Below are 21151 nucleotides of genomic sequence, written 5' to 3' on the forward strand. Positions count from 1 at the left end.
TGAAATTACGAATTATTTTATATCAGAATTAAATGTCAATTTGACAAAGAAAGAATCGTAAACACTCAGAATGCGAAAACAAACAGTAACGTCATAACCAGAACAACTGCACAAAGTCCTAGTTATTTTCTATTGTGACAGTTGACTGATTTCCATCGATTGGTGCATGTCAAAATACACTATATAAATAGATATATATTTTTTATCATACTCCCCATAGGTTCTAACGCGCGCGAAATAAATAGAATTACTTCAATGTATTTAATAATTTGCTAAATGGCTGAAAGTGTATTTGATGATGTAACTGAAAGTATATGAACGTGTCACTTTTTTATGGCCTCATTATGACGAGTTCTATCATGTGTCATATTTAAAGTAATAGCGAGTCTAAAACAACATTTCATCTAAAACCTGATCTCGTATATGTAATAAAATATAGGCTACTAAATAAAAATAATTTATTCTGTTTTTTGTGTACAGTAACGCCCAGGACACAAAGTGACTTTCTTTTATAAACTATCGAAACAAAAGGCGATGATTTGTTTCTAATAATAATATCCATCGGATTTAGTCCACCTTGTTAATTAAATGTTTCCAAATTAGTTGGCTTTCAATTGGCAGGTGACCATAACCAGCAATTATCAATGCACATACACGCGTTTATTGGTTTAGATCCAATAGGTACATGCTGCGTTTACACTTAGTTAACAATAACATGCAAATTTTAAATCTATTGGTTTTTTTCTTGCACTATGTAGATGCGTGAGAGCCTTCTAAATTTGAATGATTGGTTTATTAATTGTATTTTATAATATTTTGTAAATTATCAGTTCATTATAGGTAATATTCATCCCTTTTTCTCAAAACTTCAATTATGTGAAATTTACTCCCACAGCCGTTTCCCTGGCAGTATTGACTTGAACTGTTTCGAGTCTCGCGTCAGTCTGGTTCTAACTACGCTTCCAAAAAGCGTCTCATTCTCTATTGGGTGAGCCTACGTGACCTTGCATTGACCCAATTCTCACAAAAATCTGAATATTACGGTGAATCTTGAAAAACTAACCATTTAATAATTACGCTATGCAATGGCTAAGTATATACCACAGAAAACCAAAATGAAAATCATAAAACGTGATATTCAAAGTTGAGTCTATATTTCGCTACGAATATTTGATGTTAGAACTATCAGTTGCTGTACAATATCTGACATGGGAAAATCAATCATATGGGAAGCAAATAATCTACAACTATAAATTGATGAAATGCATTTATGATAACTATGCTTTACCGGTAAAACAAACTGAATTCACTTACAAAAAGTGCTTAGTTTTATTATGCGAATATGTCAGGAAAAATACCTTCAAAATTACGATTATAACATATTCATTTACAACAATTAAGATTCCCGCGGAAACCTCACTCATATATTAGCATTCTTGTTCATTATAAAATAAATGAAGGTAACCACAAAATTCAACTATTAAATCTCAGCTTTTAAACATTCATTTTATAATTTTACTTAATTTCTATTCGCCTCGCGTGGGTTATTTTACCTAGTATAAACCCATTATTGAAATGTAGATTTGTATCATTACCGTACGTTTTCTATATTTAATATATTACCAAATTACAAGTTATTGCACACGATTATAAAAATTCAATTACTCTTAATTCGATTCGAAATACACTTTAATTTCATGAAAAATATCAAAAACATCTACTGAGAATTCACCCGTAAACACTATTGATTACTTTACGAAAGACTGAAAAAATAAATCACCAATCAAGGATGACAGACATTTTAAAAGTCCATTTAACTATATAAACTAATTAGCTTCTAAAAACTATTTCAATATCGACTTTGATGTCTCGAGAATAATCACGAATCACTAACTGATCAACGAAAATCAATCACGCATTGCATTAATTATTAATTACGAGTATTATAATATATTATTTACGAGAAAATGATACAGTAGAAATAAAAACTTAATTCTACCTATAATATTGAGCAAATAAAATAAAATATATATTTATACATATCTTTCAAAATATAAAAAGGTTTCCCACCAAAGAATGTGTTGATTTATATACCCGTCTTCAGAAGCCTTTTTTTAAATTTCAAATGGAAGTACAATTTACAATTTACTCTTCTACTCGCTCCTACAACATTAGCTCTGCTCTTTCTTTCTTCTCTCTTCTTCAAATTGCCTGAATTCATCTAAATATCACTGCATTTGACGATATTTTCTTCTTTCAAGTGGACATCGCCCATGGCTAAAGGTCATGAGAGCTTATACAATAATGTATGGGTTACAAAGATGAGCTGGTATAACCCTCTTAGCTTTTGTCCACGCGGTTGTTCTTTCCCACCATTCGGAAGTGAAAACAAAGGGATTTCACGCGACCCGCAGAGAGGAATGCATCGCCGGAGGTGCAATATGTTTTTCGATATATCCTTTCTTTAATTATTATGTGTGTGTACTGCTATGTAATTACCGTTACTGTTTGATCTGATCCTCTCAAAATCTTTTGTTTAACAATTCTCTCTTTTGAAAATCTCTCTCCGATGCAATAAAAATATGAGGTTACATTAGCTTTTGAACTGCTACAAATTTACAATGACACTGTAATAAAATGCAGCAAATTCTTTAGGATTTTGAAGTTAATTAGGCAAGGTAGAATACCTAGCTATAGACTTTGCGACTTTCTATTCAGTACACAACGACAATGAGAAATTATAAAGATTAGTCTCGGATATAATTAGTATAATGATGCAAATCATGCATCATTACAATAACTAATAAATGCAAGTAAAAGTACTCACTTTCTACAGTATTGTTATCCGATCCGGCGGTTAATGCCAATGATCACCCGGAATAAGTAACTATATAACGGCCACTAAAATCAATTGGTATTTTAATTACATTGTATACGATTTTACTGCTCACATCTAATTTTACTATTCTACTCAAAATTTACACCTCCCAAAATTATATGCGCATATGCCAATAGGCAAACCAGTTCCGAATCTATAAGGCAAGTATCGTTGAGGGGATCAAATTGATAAATCTCATTAGATTTGCAGAATAAAAATAAAGCAAAGGAACTTCCTCTGAACCGTCATTTGTTTTTAAATTCGGTATAATTTAAAATTGGTTCAACTTATTTACTTAATCAAAAAAGTGCCAACTCACTTTTTTTCGAAGATCAAAATTTTTCTCAAGCATATCCAGTAAGAAAATGTTGAATAACGGTTGATTATCTCTGTCCATAATAAATAAATCTTAAAGTTGCGGTAATGTTGAACGTTTTTTTTTTTTTGTTCTCTTTATTTTTAACCTAACTCTACGGAACAACCATTCTTCTTACGGTAAAAAAACATATGTCTGAAAGTTTAAAGAAACTGCAAGTGCCGGAGCAAAATGATCCATCTCACCTCAACAATGTATCCGACATTTACGCTCAAAAGATCCACCCACAATGATTCTTTTACACCTACGATGAACAATATATTCCTCAAATCCGACTGATTTATTTCTCCTACAAAAGGTAATTAGTTACGTCGGACTTGAAAATTTCAGCGAATTTATCTTCATTGGAAAGTGAATTGCTCATAATTAGGCAGTGTTTAACGAATTATCGTGACATTAACAACCAGAATATGGCGCGACAAATATGAATTGGTATAGAATATTTGCCGTTAATTTACTTTAACGACGTCAATGGCGTCATAAATTACTGACGTTCGGTCGATTATGGGCAACTCCAAACGTACGTTAAATGAGACATGGCCTTAGTAGTTACAGAAACGGGATATATTAGTTCCAGAATGACGATTATTAACAATTTTCAAATTGTTAAATAGATGGGCTAAGGCCATAATGTAGAATACATTTTGTGGTAGCAGGGCGGGTTGACGAGAAACATTTTAAAAGGTGAATTCTACGACGACAATTTCAAAAACTTTGACATGACTTTTGTTGGATAATAATTTGTTGGTAACAAATTCATAATAAACCAATCTTCTAGTATACTATATTCACTTTCAGTTTAGAATGCCAACAAAACTCTTAGAAGCTTATATGTCTGAGAAGTTTGCTACGACCGAGGAATTTTGCAATTTTGATGACAAAAGAGTAAACTGAACTTTAAATGAATGAAAATTCACAGTAGAACCAGTGGCACACGGCTTTCATTATGAGCAAGTTCGAAATATATGATCTTTGCTTTTTGGTGAGACTTTTTCTCTATATCTATTTCACAGTGCACGTGTTGAGAAAACGAAAAAAATCAAAAAGCTAGTTTGCTGATTTCAAACGTGATCTCTTGCCTGCCTTCATCTCCGACCAGGACCTTAAATTCTGATTTACTATCAGTCATTATAAAGCATACACAAGAGTATGATAAGAAAATGCAGAAATCTCAGACTGCATATCTTGACGGACCAATGTTTTATATTGATAATTTCGAATGGCGCATTCACACCACAGTTTTTTTCGTATCATACATTCATTATATGTGTTGTTTCCCATTTGACACTATTCTTTGTAGTCAACATGCAGCTAAGTTCATACGAAAAACAGCACTTGTTCAAAGAAAATTGTAATAGTACGTTATTACGTTGAATTAAAATATTGCAAAATGAAGTGATTGATAAACGAACAAGGCACCAGATGAATATTACACAGACATCGTGAACGAACATTTTCCGAGCGTAGAATTTTTTTTTTAAATTAGAAGCCGAAACGCGTTCTTTCTGACAGAATACCAGTTTTTCAATTAACCTGGTAAATTATTGTATTCACTAGAGAAAGTTAGTGCAATACTGCGGCTCAAAAACGAAACCCTGGTGTTATTTTGCTATTATCCAAGTCACATTTTTTTTAATTTAACGCGTAATATTGACGTTTCGTGAGATTGTGTGGACATGATCCATCGTAAAAGTATAGTTCGCTAAAGGCACCATTTATGGTTGATACAGTAGATAAAATGCACAAAAGTAGTTCAAAGCCAAAACAACAACAGAAAAAAAACTAAAAATGGAAGAAAAATGAAAAGGCTGGTTTATATACAATATGTCATATTTCAAGGGTGGATAAGAACACCATATTTGGTTCATATTCGCTATCTTTGAATGAAAATCTTGAAGTAGCACGACCTAAAATGCTTATGGAGATGATAAAAGGTGAAAGTATGATTGTATATAAATATGGATTGTTATCAAGCATGCAGGTAATAAATTTCTATTTTAAGACAAATTTTACAACCTCCAAGGTAAAGATGGCGAATATATTTGGATGTTCAGAAACAATTGACAAATAGATTTATAGCGATTGTACTTAGGTTAAATAAACTACGTTGTCAGGGCGCAATGAATAAATTGATTCTGGACCAGGTACGAGTAACACAGAACAATCGCTATATACTCAACATATATATCGATAGGAATCTATTTCTATATAAAGCACCAAAAATTCTGGCTGGCGAATTATACTGGGCTTGGCGTATTTTATCACGTCCGAGTTTTCTTTGGTAATAGTGTATATATTGCAAAATATGCCTTATTAAGGAAGTGTACAGTTTTGGTCAAATCCTGGCATTAAATGTGATGCAGCACTTGTGGGATTAACTGATACTTGTTGTGAATAATGACCTATGGCATGGTTGGTAATAGGAAGTGAAGGTGACGAAAAATCGACGTGGCCGTTTTGGTATTCAGAGCTACCAATAGCAGATTGGTAATAAGATGTTTGAGCATTCTGCATGTGGTGAAATCTTGGCATTGTGAGAGAACTTGGTTGCGAGTAACCAGTTTGCGCTTGGTTTCCGTTGTTATGATTGTAATCCGCGGTTGGTAGATATGAATTCTGTGGGCGTGGCAGTATTTGGTGATTACCAATTATTGATGATTGGTGTTGCTGGTTCATGCCTGGTTCTCTCTGTAACATTAGAGATTGGTCAAATGGTGGATAGTGGTTTGTGGCAAGCTTCGTTTCACCATTTGAAGACGGAGTGGCACCATCGCGAGGTGAGGAGTCTTTTATATCAACGACTTTAATGGGTGGTGAGCGGTCACGACCAGTTGTCTGATCCTTGGTAGACGATTGGTTTTGTTCACTGGATGATAAATCGTCTCCCGATTCCTCATCTGTAACTTGGTTACCAGAGTTGCAATCATCAGATCGTTTATCTCCTTGGCTCCCAGATCCTCCATCTTGTTTCAATCTTCGCCATTTTGCTCTTCGATTCTGGAACCATGTTTTCACCTAAGAAAGTAAATACATTTCAATCATTTACTGTCGAAATGCTCGTCGAATATGCGACCGTATACCATTTTAAAATGTTTGTGGTAAGTTGTGGTTATTTTCGAGCTATACGAAGTCATTGCAACAGAATTGCGTACGGAACAAAAAGAGGAATTTTTGCGAGTGCATACAAAGTTTTAAGTAAAAATTTGTAAGTCATGTCGAGATTTTTGTATCGAGTGATTCTCAAACAAGAAAAAATATTTACGTTGAGAATAGTATCCTAAGTTTTCATTTTACAGTGCAAAGCTCAAATAATCTAATCAAATAATAAAAATCGAGTCAGAGCAATGATCTTTTTCTCTCTCAAGTTTTGATCAAAACAGGCAATAAATTGATTATTCGATGCAATGTAAATATAGAAAAAGGGTTGAAAAACTTCCATTAACTATGGCGAATGTTTTGATTCTCTCGCTAGAACACATAGGTCTTATTGTTCGTATACCCGTATTGTAATATAAGCCTACATTTTCTGAGAAAATGCCAATACACTCCAGGCCTTTCTTTGCAACGTCAATCAACCGGATTTGCGAATTGCAAATATAGCTTATGGGCATAAAGCCAGGAGAAATCGCCTAATCAGAAACCGTAGTAGTTTCCCGAGAATAAGAAATTAAAGGTAAAACAATACAGAGAAATCGCTTTCTATTTTCATTTAAAATGCGAGCCGACTTTGGTGCTTCGATTAAACGCCCCACCAAGTGCTAAACTATATCCTAACATTACTCGACATAAATGAAACTTTAGTCAGGCCGTTCGCATATTGGTACCGCCTACACACTTGTTCCATCTATGTTAAATACTTAATCTAAATTGGGTCACAAAACTCTAAAATTGCAAACAATCAACATCATGAATCGCGTGTCTCCGATAGCGTTCCGGAAATGCCAATCAAGGAATGTGTTGGGAACGATATGAGACGAAGGCATAAAATTTAGGTCGCCAATTCGCAAAAGAATTTGAAAATTTAATAATAGATATTTTCAGTTCTTGCCATAATAGAAAATGTTTGCATGTTTTGAACTTCACTCCAAAGAGATTTCAAAAAGTATAACGAGAACTGTTCTATATGTTGGTGATTGAAAATTATGATTGAATATATTATGCTCGTTTAGGAATTACATTTGCGACATGAAGTTTTACAAATTTTGTTTTGCATAGTCTTTGAAATGTTCATCTTTTAAAAAGCCTAATATTTCTAGCCAATGTAAGAGAATTCAATAGAATCTTAAACTTACATATTAGGCTCTATTAAATTAGTATAAAAAGTACTAAAAAACGTGACGGTAATCTGCGAAAACGCGGAACAATTTTAAAACCTCGATGCTGTGCATATAAAATTAATTGAAAAGAAACAGAGTACGTGAGGTAACGGAAGATAACACTCTGATCATTGGAAAATTTTATATAATAATTCTTCCAAAAATAGTTTCTTCTAACCTAGTGTTTGTTTGTTTGTACAAAGTTCAGAATGAAAGCACAGAAATGCTGTATTAGAAATGGGATTATTTGTGTAATTCATGCTATGGCTTCTCGATAAACAGTAAATTCAAATATAAATTCTTAAAGCAGGCAATATGGTACTGGTTTCTGTAAACCGTTCCCTTCAACACACACACAAAACCATACCTGTCTTTCCGTTAGTTGCAAAGACTTTGCGAGCTTCTTTCGTTCAGGGGGTGATAAATATTTCTGTTCTTCAAATTTCTTCTCGAGATCTGATGTCTGTTCGTTCGAAAATCTGACTTGTCCTCCTTTTCTTTTATGCATATTGCGATGCATAAAAGGTCCCCATATCATTGGTCTTCCCACTAAAAAATACACAAATTACTTTAAAAATCAGTTCGCCAGAAACCTATTGCTACAGAAGCGCGGTCAAATGTGGGGTGTCGTTTAATTATTTGTAAATGAGCAGTTAAAGAATTTTTCATTGTACAAAATTTTTCGTATTTCCATGCCTTTAAAAATCGTATGTTATGAACAAAATGGCGGTGATTTAAAATGTTATTTTACTGCCATCTAACGTTCACATATATACATTCGGTAACCGAAGAACTTTTCTCAAAATACATTTATAAATATAACCTTACAACAAGAAAGTGCATCGCATATTAACTCATATTATTCATTAATTTGAATATTCTATAATGAAATGCTAATTTGAACTTTCGTGAATGAAACAGTCGAAAGAACAAAATTATTGATCCATATTTCACATAATAATTGCTTCTAATTGTGATAAATTGAAAACTATGTGTTGCATTACAATTTAAATTTTGTTTAAATACTATTCAATTTTGTAAATAGTAATCTCATGCAAAATCAGAATTTTTCTTGTTCAATCCAATTTATTGCACAATAATTGATGTTGCTGTCATTTCTAGGTATGTCCAATCAAGCCATGCCTAACCATTTAATAAACAAACTAGAGACAATTTACTCTGATAAAATATTTGAGAAATGTTCATTTGTTCAACCGCATATTAAACTACTGATTACAAACAATGTAATCCTTTGTTCAACTCTTTGCAGAACACATAGTTGGATAGAAATTTAAACTTTGGTGTCGAAATGGTTATGCAAAGATTGGGGATTACGTCCTTTGTCAATTGGTAGCCTACCAAGTTACCAAACATTTGCGCAGAGCATCTTAATCAGACAATTGGCGCCAGTCTCCTGTTTACACATGGTAGACATGACCTAATGAGAGCAAATTGACAGACAAGGGTCCGTGTTTGTTTTACACATTGGGTACGACACCGGACTCAAATGTTTGAAAAATTGGTTACTTTTGTACGGTACTTACTTTTTCTGAGATTCTTGATAAATATTTTGAATACTATTACTTTGAGTTCACATCCAAGAACGACTAGAAAGGCATAAATTGCTCAATTGTTCGATTTAAAAAAAACGTCAAAGGTAGTGAAAATACCATCCGGCGTCGTCCTAATTTTTATAAGATTGCCGATTCAGAATGATCTAACATTCCGCCACTCTTCTTTATTTGAACTGCAATAAATTAACGTCTGTTTGATACACAATGGACGTCTGATGGCGATTAAATACCCCTAATGTCAATACATAATCCACTAATACACTTAACAGGTACAAGACCGGTGAGAGATAACGGGAGTCAACATCATTTATTGCGGTATAAGCATGCGCTATACAAACATTGCATCTTGTACGTGTAAACTTTGAATTGAGTTTGTTTACAAGTAAGAAGAACAGTATATTTACTAGTATATTGACAGTTTCTAATATAAAATATGACCGTCAATGCTGTTTACAAAAAACACCAACATATTAGAGGAAAAAACTATATTTTAATCAAAGTAATTTTAAAGATAGGGTATGCCTATTCTGCGGTGACCGTACATTTGAACCCACGTACATTTGAACCCATGTGTATATCCGCGGGTGCAATCTATATGCGGGTGCTGAAACCCATGGGTTAGGGTCAGTATGGGTTCAAGTATACGTAAAACAAAAATAATTTCCATAGGTGCAATAGTATGCAGGTGCAATTGTCGTGAGTTCAAATGTAATGGAACCCTATTCTGCACGATAGTCAAAACAATACAGTACTCAAGCAATTTCTTTTTGTAGGTTTGAAATATCCTATGAAACTGCTAAATATCTACAACAATGCACCTCTGATTGAATATGCTATTTTAACAAATATCATATAGATTTCTAATTTGATCAAAAATAAAATATGATACTCAAAGATACTTTTACAATTTCAATTTGACAAAGAGATATTTGGTATGAAGACATTCGTTTGGATATTCAAATTTGAAATTATTTAAACATATATAGCAACTCGACAATTCCTATATCGAAATAGAGATGTCAGCGATTTTCCGATACCAGATTTGTCGAACTATAGCAAACCGAATTGAACTTTTATAGAGTAATTATCTGGGTGGTATTTTCGTAGGCGGATTTGCCCTATACTACATAAAAAGAATCAAATATACGATAAAGAAATAAATAGGAATACATGTGTAGAAAATCGCCTTAAAAAGTAATAAAGCCAGGCTAAAAGTCAAGCGTAAAACTGAAGTGTATATGCCGCACGCCAAATTATTTACTAGTACTAGACTTCAAAAAAGTTCAATTGTTATTAAATCTATCAATACAAACCACAAAATCTGTTACAATTACGAATGAATGCATTTGATAAAACCCGAATATCGATAGCAGATGCCTCTTGAAAATCCTATCAAACAATTTTAATGGAGGTCAACAATATTTGTTATTGTCGCCATGGTTAAATTAAAAATATCCAATAAGCTTTGAAAATGACATTTTTTTAACGCTGAATGTTAAACCGGGGCAATTATTGAATTTTATTATTATGAGTACTTTAGTTTCTGTCAGTAAATATTTGATTTCAGCGTGTCACGTGGATTTTTATTCAATTTTTTATTTTAAATGTTACATTGTATGTTTGGAAGAAACTGAAAATCGCCATCAACCATATAGTGTATTATTTATCCTGATAATTTGCTCGAAGCAAGGTAACGCACACGTGAGAATTGAAGGAGGCTCGCATATGAGTAAAGTTACGGGCCACCACAGAAATTGAAAGAGCTGCAAAACTACACAGTAATATGGACACAATTGGTATATTCGAATTCAACGTATTATTTCTATCGAACTATATGCTCTAGGACAGTGTTTCCCAACCTAAGGGTTGCGACCCAAAACTGGGTCGCCTGAGAAACAATCTTTGGTCGCCTGTTTTTTCAACGAAAACTCTTTTTTTTAATAAATTTTTTGTTTAATTTATATTTTGCATTGAAGTGTTGCTCAATAGTAATTGTATTTTGGGTCTCACTTTGCGGTAGTTTTTGGGGAAAAAATGCCATTTAAAAGTTATTGTTTTATACTTGTAATTTAATTTTGCAGTCATAAAAGCGCTACATGGGTGGCGAGATTTTACTAAATTTATTATTTTTAAAAATTTGGGTCGCCCGCAAAAAAGATTAGAAATCACTGCTTTAGAACCTCGTGCAAAGCGAATCTGGGGAAAACGTCAAAATTATGTAAATACAACTTTTAATGGAACGTATTATATTAATGTAGTTTTCATTAAGTCTTTTTGTGTGTATAATAATAAAAGCCAATAGAGAAATGCTCAACCAAACAGTTTGAACTACATATAAATGCAAGTATAAATTCCGCGAACTTTTTAAATCGTTAAAACATATTTATTTATAAGGAACTTTGCTATTACATTCCAGGTTAAACGTGTTTTGAGAGTTGTAAAGCTGCCGTTGATCCGTGAGGTATCATAATTTGGTATCACAAACAAGCACTTAGGTTCGAAATACATTGACGTGATTTCGCCAATGTAAATATACAAGTGAAATTGGTATTATAAATTTAATTGAATAACACATTCACTTCTTGAGCGAAGTAGATTTTGCAAAAAATATAACCTACTGGCAAATATACCTTACCAAACTATTTCATCATGGGTAGCTCATTTCTGGGTTGTTGTAGTACAGTGTGATAACATACAACTAATTTTCAATATACCCATGTCTATTATATAGGAAGAAAATAAGGTATTCAGTGGATAGCTGCCACAGGAATAGCTGGCTCAACTACCCAATGATTGCTGATATATACTGGTTTGTAAATTAAAGCAATATGTAATTATATGTAGAGACAAGATACACATATCTGATAATGTGCCAGTAGGTAACCCCCGATTGATACCTCATCCATGTTACGAAATTCCAAACACTCGATCAGTCATTTCACAAGTTACACATGTATTAACAAGACTATAACAACATCGGAACAACAAAGCGTCTTTTGATTCGTTTTTCAAACTTTTTAAATTCTTTTGACACACTTTCACAAGTGAATGTTGTTTTAACAACTTGATTTGGCCACCTAAACTGTGGAAAGTTGTCATTTAATTTCGTACATTTTGTAATATTATCATATAACCGCGACATATTCACATTTCAAATATGATAATTTCAAGGCGTGGATCACCAGTATATGCGGTAAATTACCGATGTTATATTATGAAATTTTGATCTGCTGATATGAGCACCAAATTTTCTAAATTGAAGAATGATACAATATGTTACTAAGTACTGCTTAATAAATACATAGAAGAGAATGATATGTCATTTACTTTATAAATTAACAAAAAAAGTAGAAAAAACGCAATTAACATTTTCGTCGTTTTCTGAAAAGACGAGTTATTTTTGTTGCCTTTCAAGCAATAACGACATTTTTTCTCATATATAAATTACATCATTGAAATGGCGATATATGAATGTTTCATTTATAGACTGCGGCATAATGTTATGCTATTTGTTTGTTAACAACTTTTCCCTCTTCTTTTAAAAATCTTTGGATAAAATCATCACTCATAACTCAAATATGTATATATACATTTCTGTGCAATTTGGCACCGTTATTGAAATTTTCGAAACGCAAAAAAAACTTTTCACATCGCGTGCACTTTCTACCATTTTTACTTTTCTGGTGGTTGCGCCATTCCCGTCAATTACGTATGTGGTAAATCGGTGCACAAAAACAGGAAGGCTATTGGGTCGCGATTGGCAGCGCCATCACATCACTTTTGCAATCTCATTTTCACAAAATTAACCCTTTCTCAACACCAAAATAAATCTAACGGCAACTGAAATTTTGTAAATTATTACACAAGATTACACATGGCAAACTAGATAATATAATCCAAAATATTATCACCTCTGATAAAACGTGCTTATTTTTGCATGATGCAACAGAAATGTTCAAGCTGCTTATGCGAAAGGGTTAATTTTAGAATCTGGCTTGAAGTACGGAAATGCGCCTCTCATAATCTGGACGCCAGAATGCCGTTGAAATCGGGAAACGACCTCAGTCAAGACACTTTGTTTTTTTATTTAGCATACCCGAACCGAAAATTATAATAGAATCAACAGTATTCTCAATTTTCACATTGTTTTTTTATTATTTTGTCGACTTTTTTCGAGTTTTAAGAAACCAGTCTGTAAAATTAAATATTGCTGGAGAAAAATAGGGCAAAACGTATTCAAGAAATCAAAATGGCTTCCATCGTAATGGTGAATGGTTGTTACGATGTAACTTTGCCGTCGATTTTCTAAATAAACTTTTAATAATGCAGGGAAAATAGTCTTTTTATATTCTTTCGGTGTTTAAAACGTGGAACTGCGAACTAGACTAATGTTAGATAATACAGAAATTATATCTGTTTCAAAAATTTTATTTCCTTGTACAAAAGCAATCGCAATGGGAAATGAAAAAGCATTAGACTGTGTATTTTAGTTTTGAATTCCAGATTTCAAAATCGATAAATCAGACTACTGCAACTGCCAGTGACTGTGGAGATATAATTATTGTATAAAGCTATACAAGTAAATTTGAATTCTCGCTATTATTCGTAATGCTGAATTCCTTTCAGTTGGGTTTGAATAACTTATTTGTTATCTAAGTGTTTCAATCCCATGAAGATTAACGAAGAATCAAATCATGTATATAATATTGGTTTCACACTCACACATTACACAATATATATAAGGCTTGAAACTTGATTTTTAGTCGAAAGGGGGAAGACAGCTTTGTAGCACGAATACCAGTTACTTATTCTTTATGTATTTTCAAAGTATAGTGGTATTATGCTTTTCATAAATATGATATGCCAAGGAAATATGCTATTCAATGGGTAACCGCGATAGGCTAATCCGAAACTGACTGTGAACAAGGAAGACTTCACAATTCATATCACGAAGCGGATATTTTTAAAACTCATCGAAAGTTATTCTAATCTTTTCAATTTATTTTCACTTTCATATCTAAAAAAAAATGTCGCAACTGCATTATCTCAAAATAAAACAATTTTTCCGTAAGGTGGAAAAGGGTAGCCAAAGGGTCGCCGAAGGTTGTTTGACAATTGGGTACTCAAGGCGTCTAAGTCTGAACCGCCTATAACCCTCGGCGCCCCACTGCCGCCATAGACGGGGTTTCACGCTATACAGGCGGACGTTCCTACGATGGTGGATTTAACGAGATAGTTTCGGTATTTATATATCGCTTTATGACAACGAAATGACAATATTATCTGATAGAATGACTTTTATCGTAAATGGCCTTTTTATTGCTAGATTAAACATGTGATTAGTTAGCACACAAATAGTACATGAATACCTGTGGCGACACAAATCATAAAAATGAGCAACCGTTTCATATCACATGTAAACATATTAATAATATGAGTATTGTTTGGTTTGTATTGTCTAGATTCGTTATTTTAGTCGCATATTGAATATTATGTACACATCAAAAATTACTAAACTAAATGTCTATATTTAGTGAAATTTAGCTAAAATAAGATAATTGTTCATTTTGTTCCAAATTACCAAAATTAGAAGTTTGATCAAGCGATAGAAGTCATGGATTCGGTCATTTCATGAGCAAAATTTTGACTGCTATTTCGACTTTTAATTCTCAGACGGCTGTAAATTGATGTCAGTTGATGTCAGTTTGCAAAAATATATTTAGCAAAATGCAGTATTATGACCTACCACTAGGTTTTTTATTCATCCCCGAATACTCTTAACCTAATTGATGCTGCAAATGGTAGCAATTCATTCAAATTTACGATATCTCAACAAACAATAGGAGAAAATACTTAATCATTTTCATGCCATTTAGTTGGGAATTTTGTCAATAAATTTCCAAGTCATTTGAACACTCTCTATCTCATAGTCACAGCCCATCAATGTGATACGCAAACGCTCGTTTGTATGGCTTTGATTTAAGATAATATCCGGTAATAAATATTCAATTGTTGTGTGTACAATAAACTATTACTCCATAATACGTCGCCTATGATGGCGCCGGATATGTTTACCTAGGGTCCGGTGTTGCAGGACAAATTCCATTTTGTTCCGGCGCTTAACAAATTCGAAGTTCAAACGCGGGATTACGACATGTGTCATAGATATGGATAGATGTCCAATTCATGCGATGCATCGTGGAATTCCGACCATGCTTTAGATGTTAGAATTTTGACTCTCAAATGTATGCTGAAAACTTATTTATATCACAAAATGGCTGAAACGTATGTAACACGAAAACGCCTGAAATTTGCATTAATTAATTGTGAATTTCACGGAAGTATATCGACAACTTATCCGTACCGGTTTATCCAACATGACTAATATTTGTGTGATAGAGTGATAGTAATATTTGGCAATTAATTGACGATAATCACTTCCCATAGCTAATGGATATTGCACGTAAATTGCTATAGATAGTATATGTCTATCAATAGGTATGTTTGGGTCAGAAATGAATTAGGTTCCTTGTATGGTAGTGGTTATTAGGATGTAATATGAATGTTTAAAATGAAGCGCACATTGTCGAAAAATATGTCACAGCTCGAAGAAATTATTTCTTTCGTGTGCAGGCAAATGTATGTTTATTTGACTTAAAAATGTAACTGTATCTGCGTAATAATTAAACGGTATAACAGAGACTCGGAATTCTAGGAAGAAAACTGTATGAATGCGCCATACTTTAAAACCTCAATAACATCGATATATACAGTAAACGAAATTCACATTCCTCATAATATATAATTAAATGCATTTTTTCGCGTTATGTCAATGCATGTGTAATTAATTATGACTTGGGAATGCTCGAATCAGGCGGTCGCACAAAGACTAACGAGGTTCGAGCTGTAGCATCATATTGCCTGGAAGAGATTTGTGTGTGCTCACGCAATAGCGCATGGCGCAGTTATATACAGCACCAATGCAATCTCGCAAAGCTCGGAGTCGATTTTCGTGCCGCAGTGAACCGAGGGCGTATTGTGGTGCAGCTCTACGCCGCGGATGTTCTTCTTAGCCTGCCTTCCTGTAATTCAATAGACGCCTTCCTAATCAACAGCAGTTATAGAGTAGCAAGCTAACGTTTCTTATTCATGCATCAATAACGCGTTGTATGTAATCATTTGATGTGTGTCGATTAATATCCATCTAATAAAAAATGAAACCAACAAAGGATCAAATACCGTATTTATGGAAGTAAGGGGAATTAGCTTTGTACTGATTTCTCCCTCAAGAACAAATTCAAAAATGAACCTTTCGAAGTCAGTTACGTCAAATGAAAAAAAAAACGTTTGTCGTTCTGATAGGTTCATTAACATACGTTCCTAAGTAGTATATTTTGCCGAAAGACAATTCTACCTAAAACCGGTCCTATTTGCACAGAATATATATATATGATATCAATGCTATAAAGTTGTCCATATTCACATAGACGGGTTCGCGAGATTCTAAATTTTGAAGCATTGAAACTAAATTATAAAGACATAAGTGATTCTGAAATTATTTCTGGACAATATTAATGGTGCGAGTAGTAACCAATCAACTTTTACTCCAATCTGACGAATTCATTAAAATTATCTCAGAATAACTCATTTCATCAAAATATGTATTGTCATCAAATTTATCACAAAAAACTCCCACTCCATTAGTTATTATTTTCAGTGGGTTTCCCGATACTTATATAATTTATTCTGCGTCATAAATATATATATTTATATATACACTGTACATAGGTAACTGCAAAACTAATTACCGGTAGCTTGCGAATATACTGCGCAATGGCCTTTATTAAAAGTTGTGCAGATTGCGTTTACAAGGTTTTTTCGGTTTGGATAAGTTCATCCGTAATCTTTCAATAAAAGTTTGTAAGACTTTTTCAATTAGGATTTACGAATCGTTTCGATATGCAGCTAATACGCAAGTGTTATGTATTATGAATGCTAGATGAAAATAATTTATAAATGTCAATAAATAAATGACACGATTACTCATTGATTCAGTTGGTTAGGTAAATTACTCATGGAAGGTCGTGTTGTAGCCGCATCCTATTTAACAGTCATTTCCCCTCATTTATAATCGTCTATTGCCCTCAACAAGCACCTGACTTCAATACGTTTTGCAAATATTGAATTAACCACATGATTAGTTGACCGTTTAATGTTTTGATGCCAGAAATTATGCAATTTAGGGATAATTGTAGTAGCAATTTTAAACCTAAATCACAAAATGCCCACTTCAATTTAAACACATCATTTATATATTGTCAAGGTAAAGAAGTTTATTGAGCAAGTTCCAGTGTTATAACAGGGAACATAAAATTAACTAGCAGTTCGCCATGACTAAATCGAACAAAATTTTTAAATCTCATGTTTCCCATAAAAAATAAAATTTTGTCGATTTTATTTCAACTGCTAGATGAGCTGTTAATATGTAGCATAGGCCACTGACAATTAAAACCGAATAATTTCAAAATATTTCTTGCGACATCTACAACAACTTAATATAACCAGCGTGAAAAACCGACAACAAACGAAATTTGCCGGATTTTATGTCTCACATCACTAAATTCGAATAGAAATTTGTTGTCCGGCTTTAGTTGCCAATGCCCGATTAATTTTGTATTAATTTCGATTCATTTTTGTTAAACTACCCGTCCGCCAGCCAATTGCATTCACAGTAAATTACATGATTTAATTCAATAAATTGTTAGGCGATTATTTTGCCGTTGTCAACTTCCTCGGCAAAGCATTGCGTGATATGGGAGTACTTAAACTGATATATTACTGAACGCAAAATTCAAGTTTTATTTCGGATAATTGTTTCGAATCTACGAAGCAACTAGCAATGATTAAAAATTGTTCTTATTACGCACAAGGTACAGAAATATACTCTCATGAGCTATATCGACGACAAAAAGGTGAAGTAATATACGATAAGTTTAGATTCGATTTAATCCCAACATTCCAAAATGGCGACATTGAAGAGTTTGCGGTTTTGAACGCTCGCGAGTACCGAATAATAATAAATATACAAGTTTCGAATATAATGCATTCCAGCATCTTCAAAAGTGTGAAGAAAATCAGTATTCAATTCTAAATAAATGCTTTTGAATATGAAAACTATTCTTGTTTTGGATTTCGCCGCATGTCAAAATCTTTCCCTGTGGTTACTGGCGCATCAATTTAGCACCAAGGAGTTTTCCATCAACGTGCGAAACATATTAACAGAAAAAACATGAAGATTTTAAAGATATTTGAATTTCTTCATCGGCAAGTATTTATTGCATTATGAATTAACATGCATTTTGAAAAAAATGACTTACATTTTGTATATGCATGTCTCTCCAACAACCAAGCCTGCGTTGCGTAGTCATGATGCGGGTATGGGTAGATTCCGGGACCTGGGCCATATGATCCTGCTGGGTGATACGGTATATGTGGAGAATTAAAATCACCTGGAATTCTTTGAGGTTCGTACATTGCACCTGGCCGGCCATAATTTGGATTTGCTTGTGGGTACCCCAACATTGGCGGAGGATGTCCGGGTACAGCTTGTATTGGAGTTGGAACTACAAGTCCAGGAGAGTTTTGATGGTTCATCGACCTTGGTGGCGTTGAATATGTAATTGCTGAAGTCACTGGTCTGATATTGTTCATTAAACCGGGTTGACTTGTTCCGTCCTCTACATGATATGTCATTGGCGCCGATAAAGATATGGAAGGACTTATAGATTGTGGACCAGGTGTTATGGCATTGGCATTTGTATTATGGTCCAAATTGTTATTTTGAACAGCAACGTTTGTGTCTTCTTCCGTACTTCGACTCAGGATGCTTGAGCTGCCGTTTGAATTATTTGCTGGTGGAGATGGACCCAAAATGTTGTCAATATAGAACGGTGTGTGCTGTTGTTGGAACTGGTTGAACCCGACTTGTGATTCTGGATTTCCAGAAGTCTGTTGCATATTTTGCGGAGGCCCAATTGGGTTTTCAAACTGCATCATCTTGCCGGTTATATGGTTGAATTCACAAATATTCTGCCAAAATAACCTATACTATATATCGTATAAATAAAATATTAAAAACATTTTACGGTGACGAAAAAAACGGTTCTGAACAGATATGTTGTATATATGTTGACACTATTTGCATTTTATTTCGTGTAGATTCAAGTTTCAAAGCATGTTGGTTAAATGGTGAAACGTGGGATGCATTATGGCGAAGTCAAATTACTTAACTAAAGCTGTTTGTGCTCGTCGCAACGCCATTTCGCGACGCCAAATGAGACGTAATACTTTTAATTTTGTTTTAGGTGATGTTTAAATTCCATGCTCTATAGCAAACTTATATTTTATCTAATCATATAAACATTTTTGGTGTTCATTTTTTTCACACCGCTCTGATCCGTTATGACTCATGCTTCACCAATACCTTGTTCTAGCGAGACAAAATATATACAATCGAATCATTAATACATTAAGCCAACATAACAGACATAGCGTATATCAGTGAGTTATCTAACAAAGAATTACCACACACGCTTGGCGTGTACAACCTAGTATCATAAAAATTGCTCACAACCTGAATTTCAAGTAATTTCTGTTTCTTCTCCCATAAATCAATTTTAAACACCAAAATCATCGTTTTGGAGCTCCAGTATTTACTAGTATACCTAACATTCAATTGTTCTAGTATATTCTGTGCATGCGATATTTCAAACTATTTCATTGCTAACCTCGTTACATTGTGAATTCTGCGCGTGATATGCGGGGCCGGTTCACTCAATAATCTGCCAAACAGGCCCCAGACGCCGCGGGAAGCATATCGTTTGTGCGACGCTATATCATAGTTCTAGTCATCGCGCTAGAAGAGTACGCGCGTAAAGTACTTCCCAGAGTAACGAGAGAGGAAATGGTGGAGACCAGTACGTGCAGTGTTTGTGTGACGTCATAGTACTCGGAGCAAAGCGCAAGAGGTGGCCTAACGATGGGCCCGACTTGCACGGAGATTTAGGTTTACATGGGTAGTGTAATCGCAGAGAAAATAAGCCTTGCTGCCTCAGAGACGGCCATTTTAAAATTAAGTAAATGAATAAAATAAATGGATAAAATTTCCTACGAAAGCAATATTTCATAAAATGCCTACACAGAGTTCATATATGCCGCCATGCCCAGTAAAAACCATCTCTTCTACGTAGTTTATCAATTACTTCGTCAATGTATTTGTTTATAGATTTTTATTTACATATCTTGGTATATGCCAGACCCCGTCGGGCCATAACTTATATATAGTTACTATGTTTAACATTTACAAACTATTTCAACATTATATGAAGTCACCAATAAATAATAGACATGTATATATAACTTAAAATCGCTACCTTGATTGAAAACTGTTCAATCTAAGGGAAATATAATAAGGGAAATCCTACATACAAGATGATATGACTTATTGACAAATACTTCTTTTTTATATTGAAAACGAGGAGATCAAAAAACCACTTTGCGATGAATAGATGAAACGACTACTTGTACTGATGTCAATCCTACACATTGTTCAAATTGTTGTTTTAATGTTCGTAATATCGTCCGACAAACGACTTAAAATCGATGTATGAGATAGCATATAGAACAGGATTTTGGCAAACCCTTCCGATAAACATCAATACTTTGTTATTAAATCCTATTAAATATGACAAATACATTACGAAGTTATAAATCGTCTTTTGAACTGCCGCAAGATGGAGTCAGTGATAGAGTATAATTTCGAAGTAGAAAACATACAAATTTGTGCTGAAAATTCAGCCAACTTGCAATAAAAATAGTTTTGCAAATGTTCCGCATATAAATAGAGACGGAAAGCTGTTTTTCCCCAACGATAATTGGATACTCCTAAGTTATACCGACAAAAATGAAGCTAGTAAAATAATAAAAAGCTAGATTGCAACAATAAACA

General features: G+C 33.7%; 1 protein-coding gene across 1 annotated transcript; it reads right to left on the reverse strand.

Annotated features, from left to right (window-relative positions):
• Positions 1–4589: 4589 nt before the first annotated feature.
• LOC120328551 (uncharacterized) lies at positions 4590–19271 on the reverse strand. Its single transcript, XM_039395070.2, has 3 exons — positions 18522–19271; positions 7938–8119; positions 4590–6269 (listed from the first exon to the last, which is right to left on the reverse strand). Exons 1-3 carry the CDS (start codon positions 19198–19200, stop codon positions 5568–5570), a joined length of 1563 nt encoding a protein of 520 aa, XP_039251004.1. The 5' UTR covers positions 19201–19271; the 3' UTR covers positions 4590–5567.
• Between the last annotated feature and the right edge of the window lie 1880 nt (positions 19272–21151).

The sequence above is a fragment of the Styela clava genome, chromosome 7 (genome assembly GCF_964204865.1).
Source record: "Styela clava chromosome 7, kaStyClav1.hap1.2, whole genome shotgun sequence".
NCBI lineage: Eukaryota > Metazoa > Chordata > Ascidiacea > Stolidobranchia > Styelidae > Styela > Styela clava.

Coding starts and splice junctions, on each gene's coding strand:
- LOC120328551 (XM_039395070.2), bottom strand. CDS start 19,200: ATGATGCAGTTTGAAAACCCAATTGGGCCTCCGCAAAATATGCAACAG. Junction 8,120..18,521: donor GAGACATGCATATACAAAAT/GTAAGTCATTTT, acceptor TGTATTTTTTAG/TGGGAAGACCAATGATATGG. Junction 6,270..7,937: donor TGCAACTAACGGAAAGACAG/GTATGGTTTTGT, acceptor TTACTTTCTTAG/GTGAAAACATGGTTCCAGAA.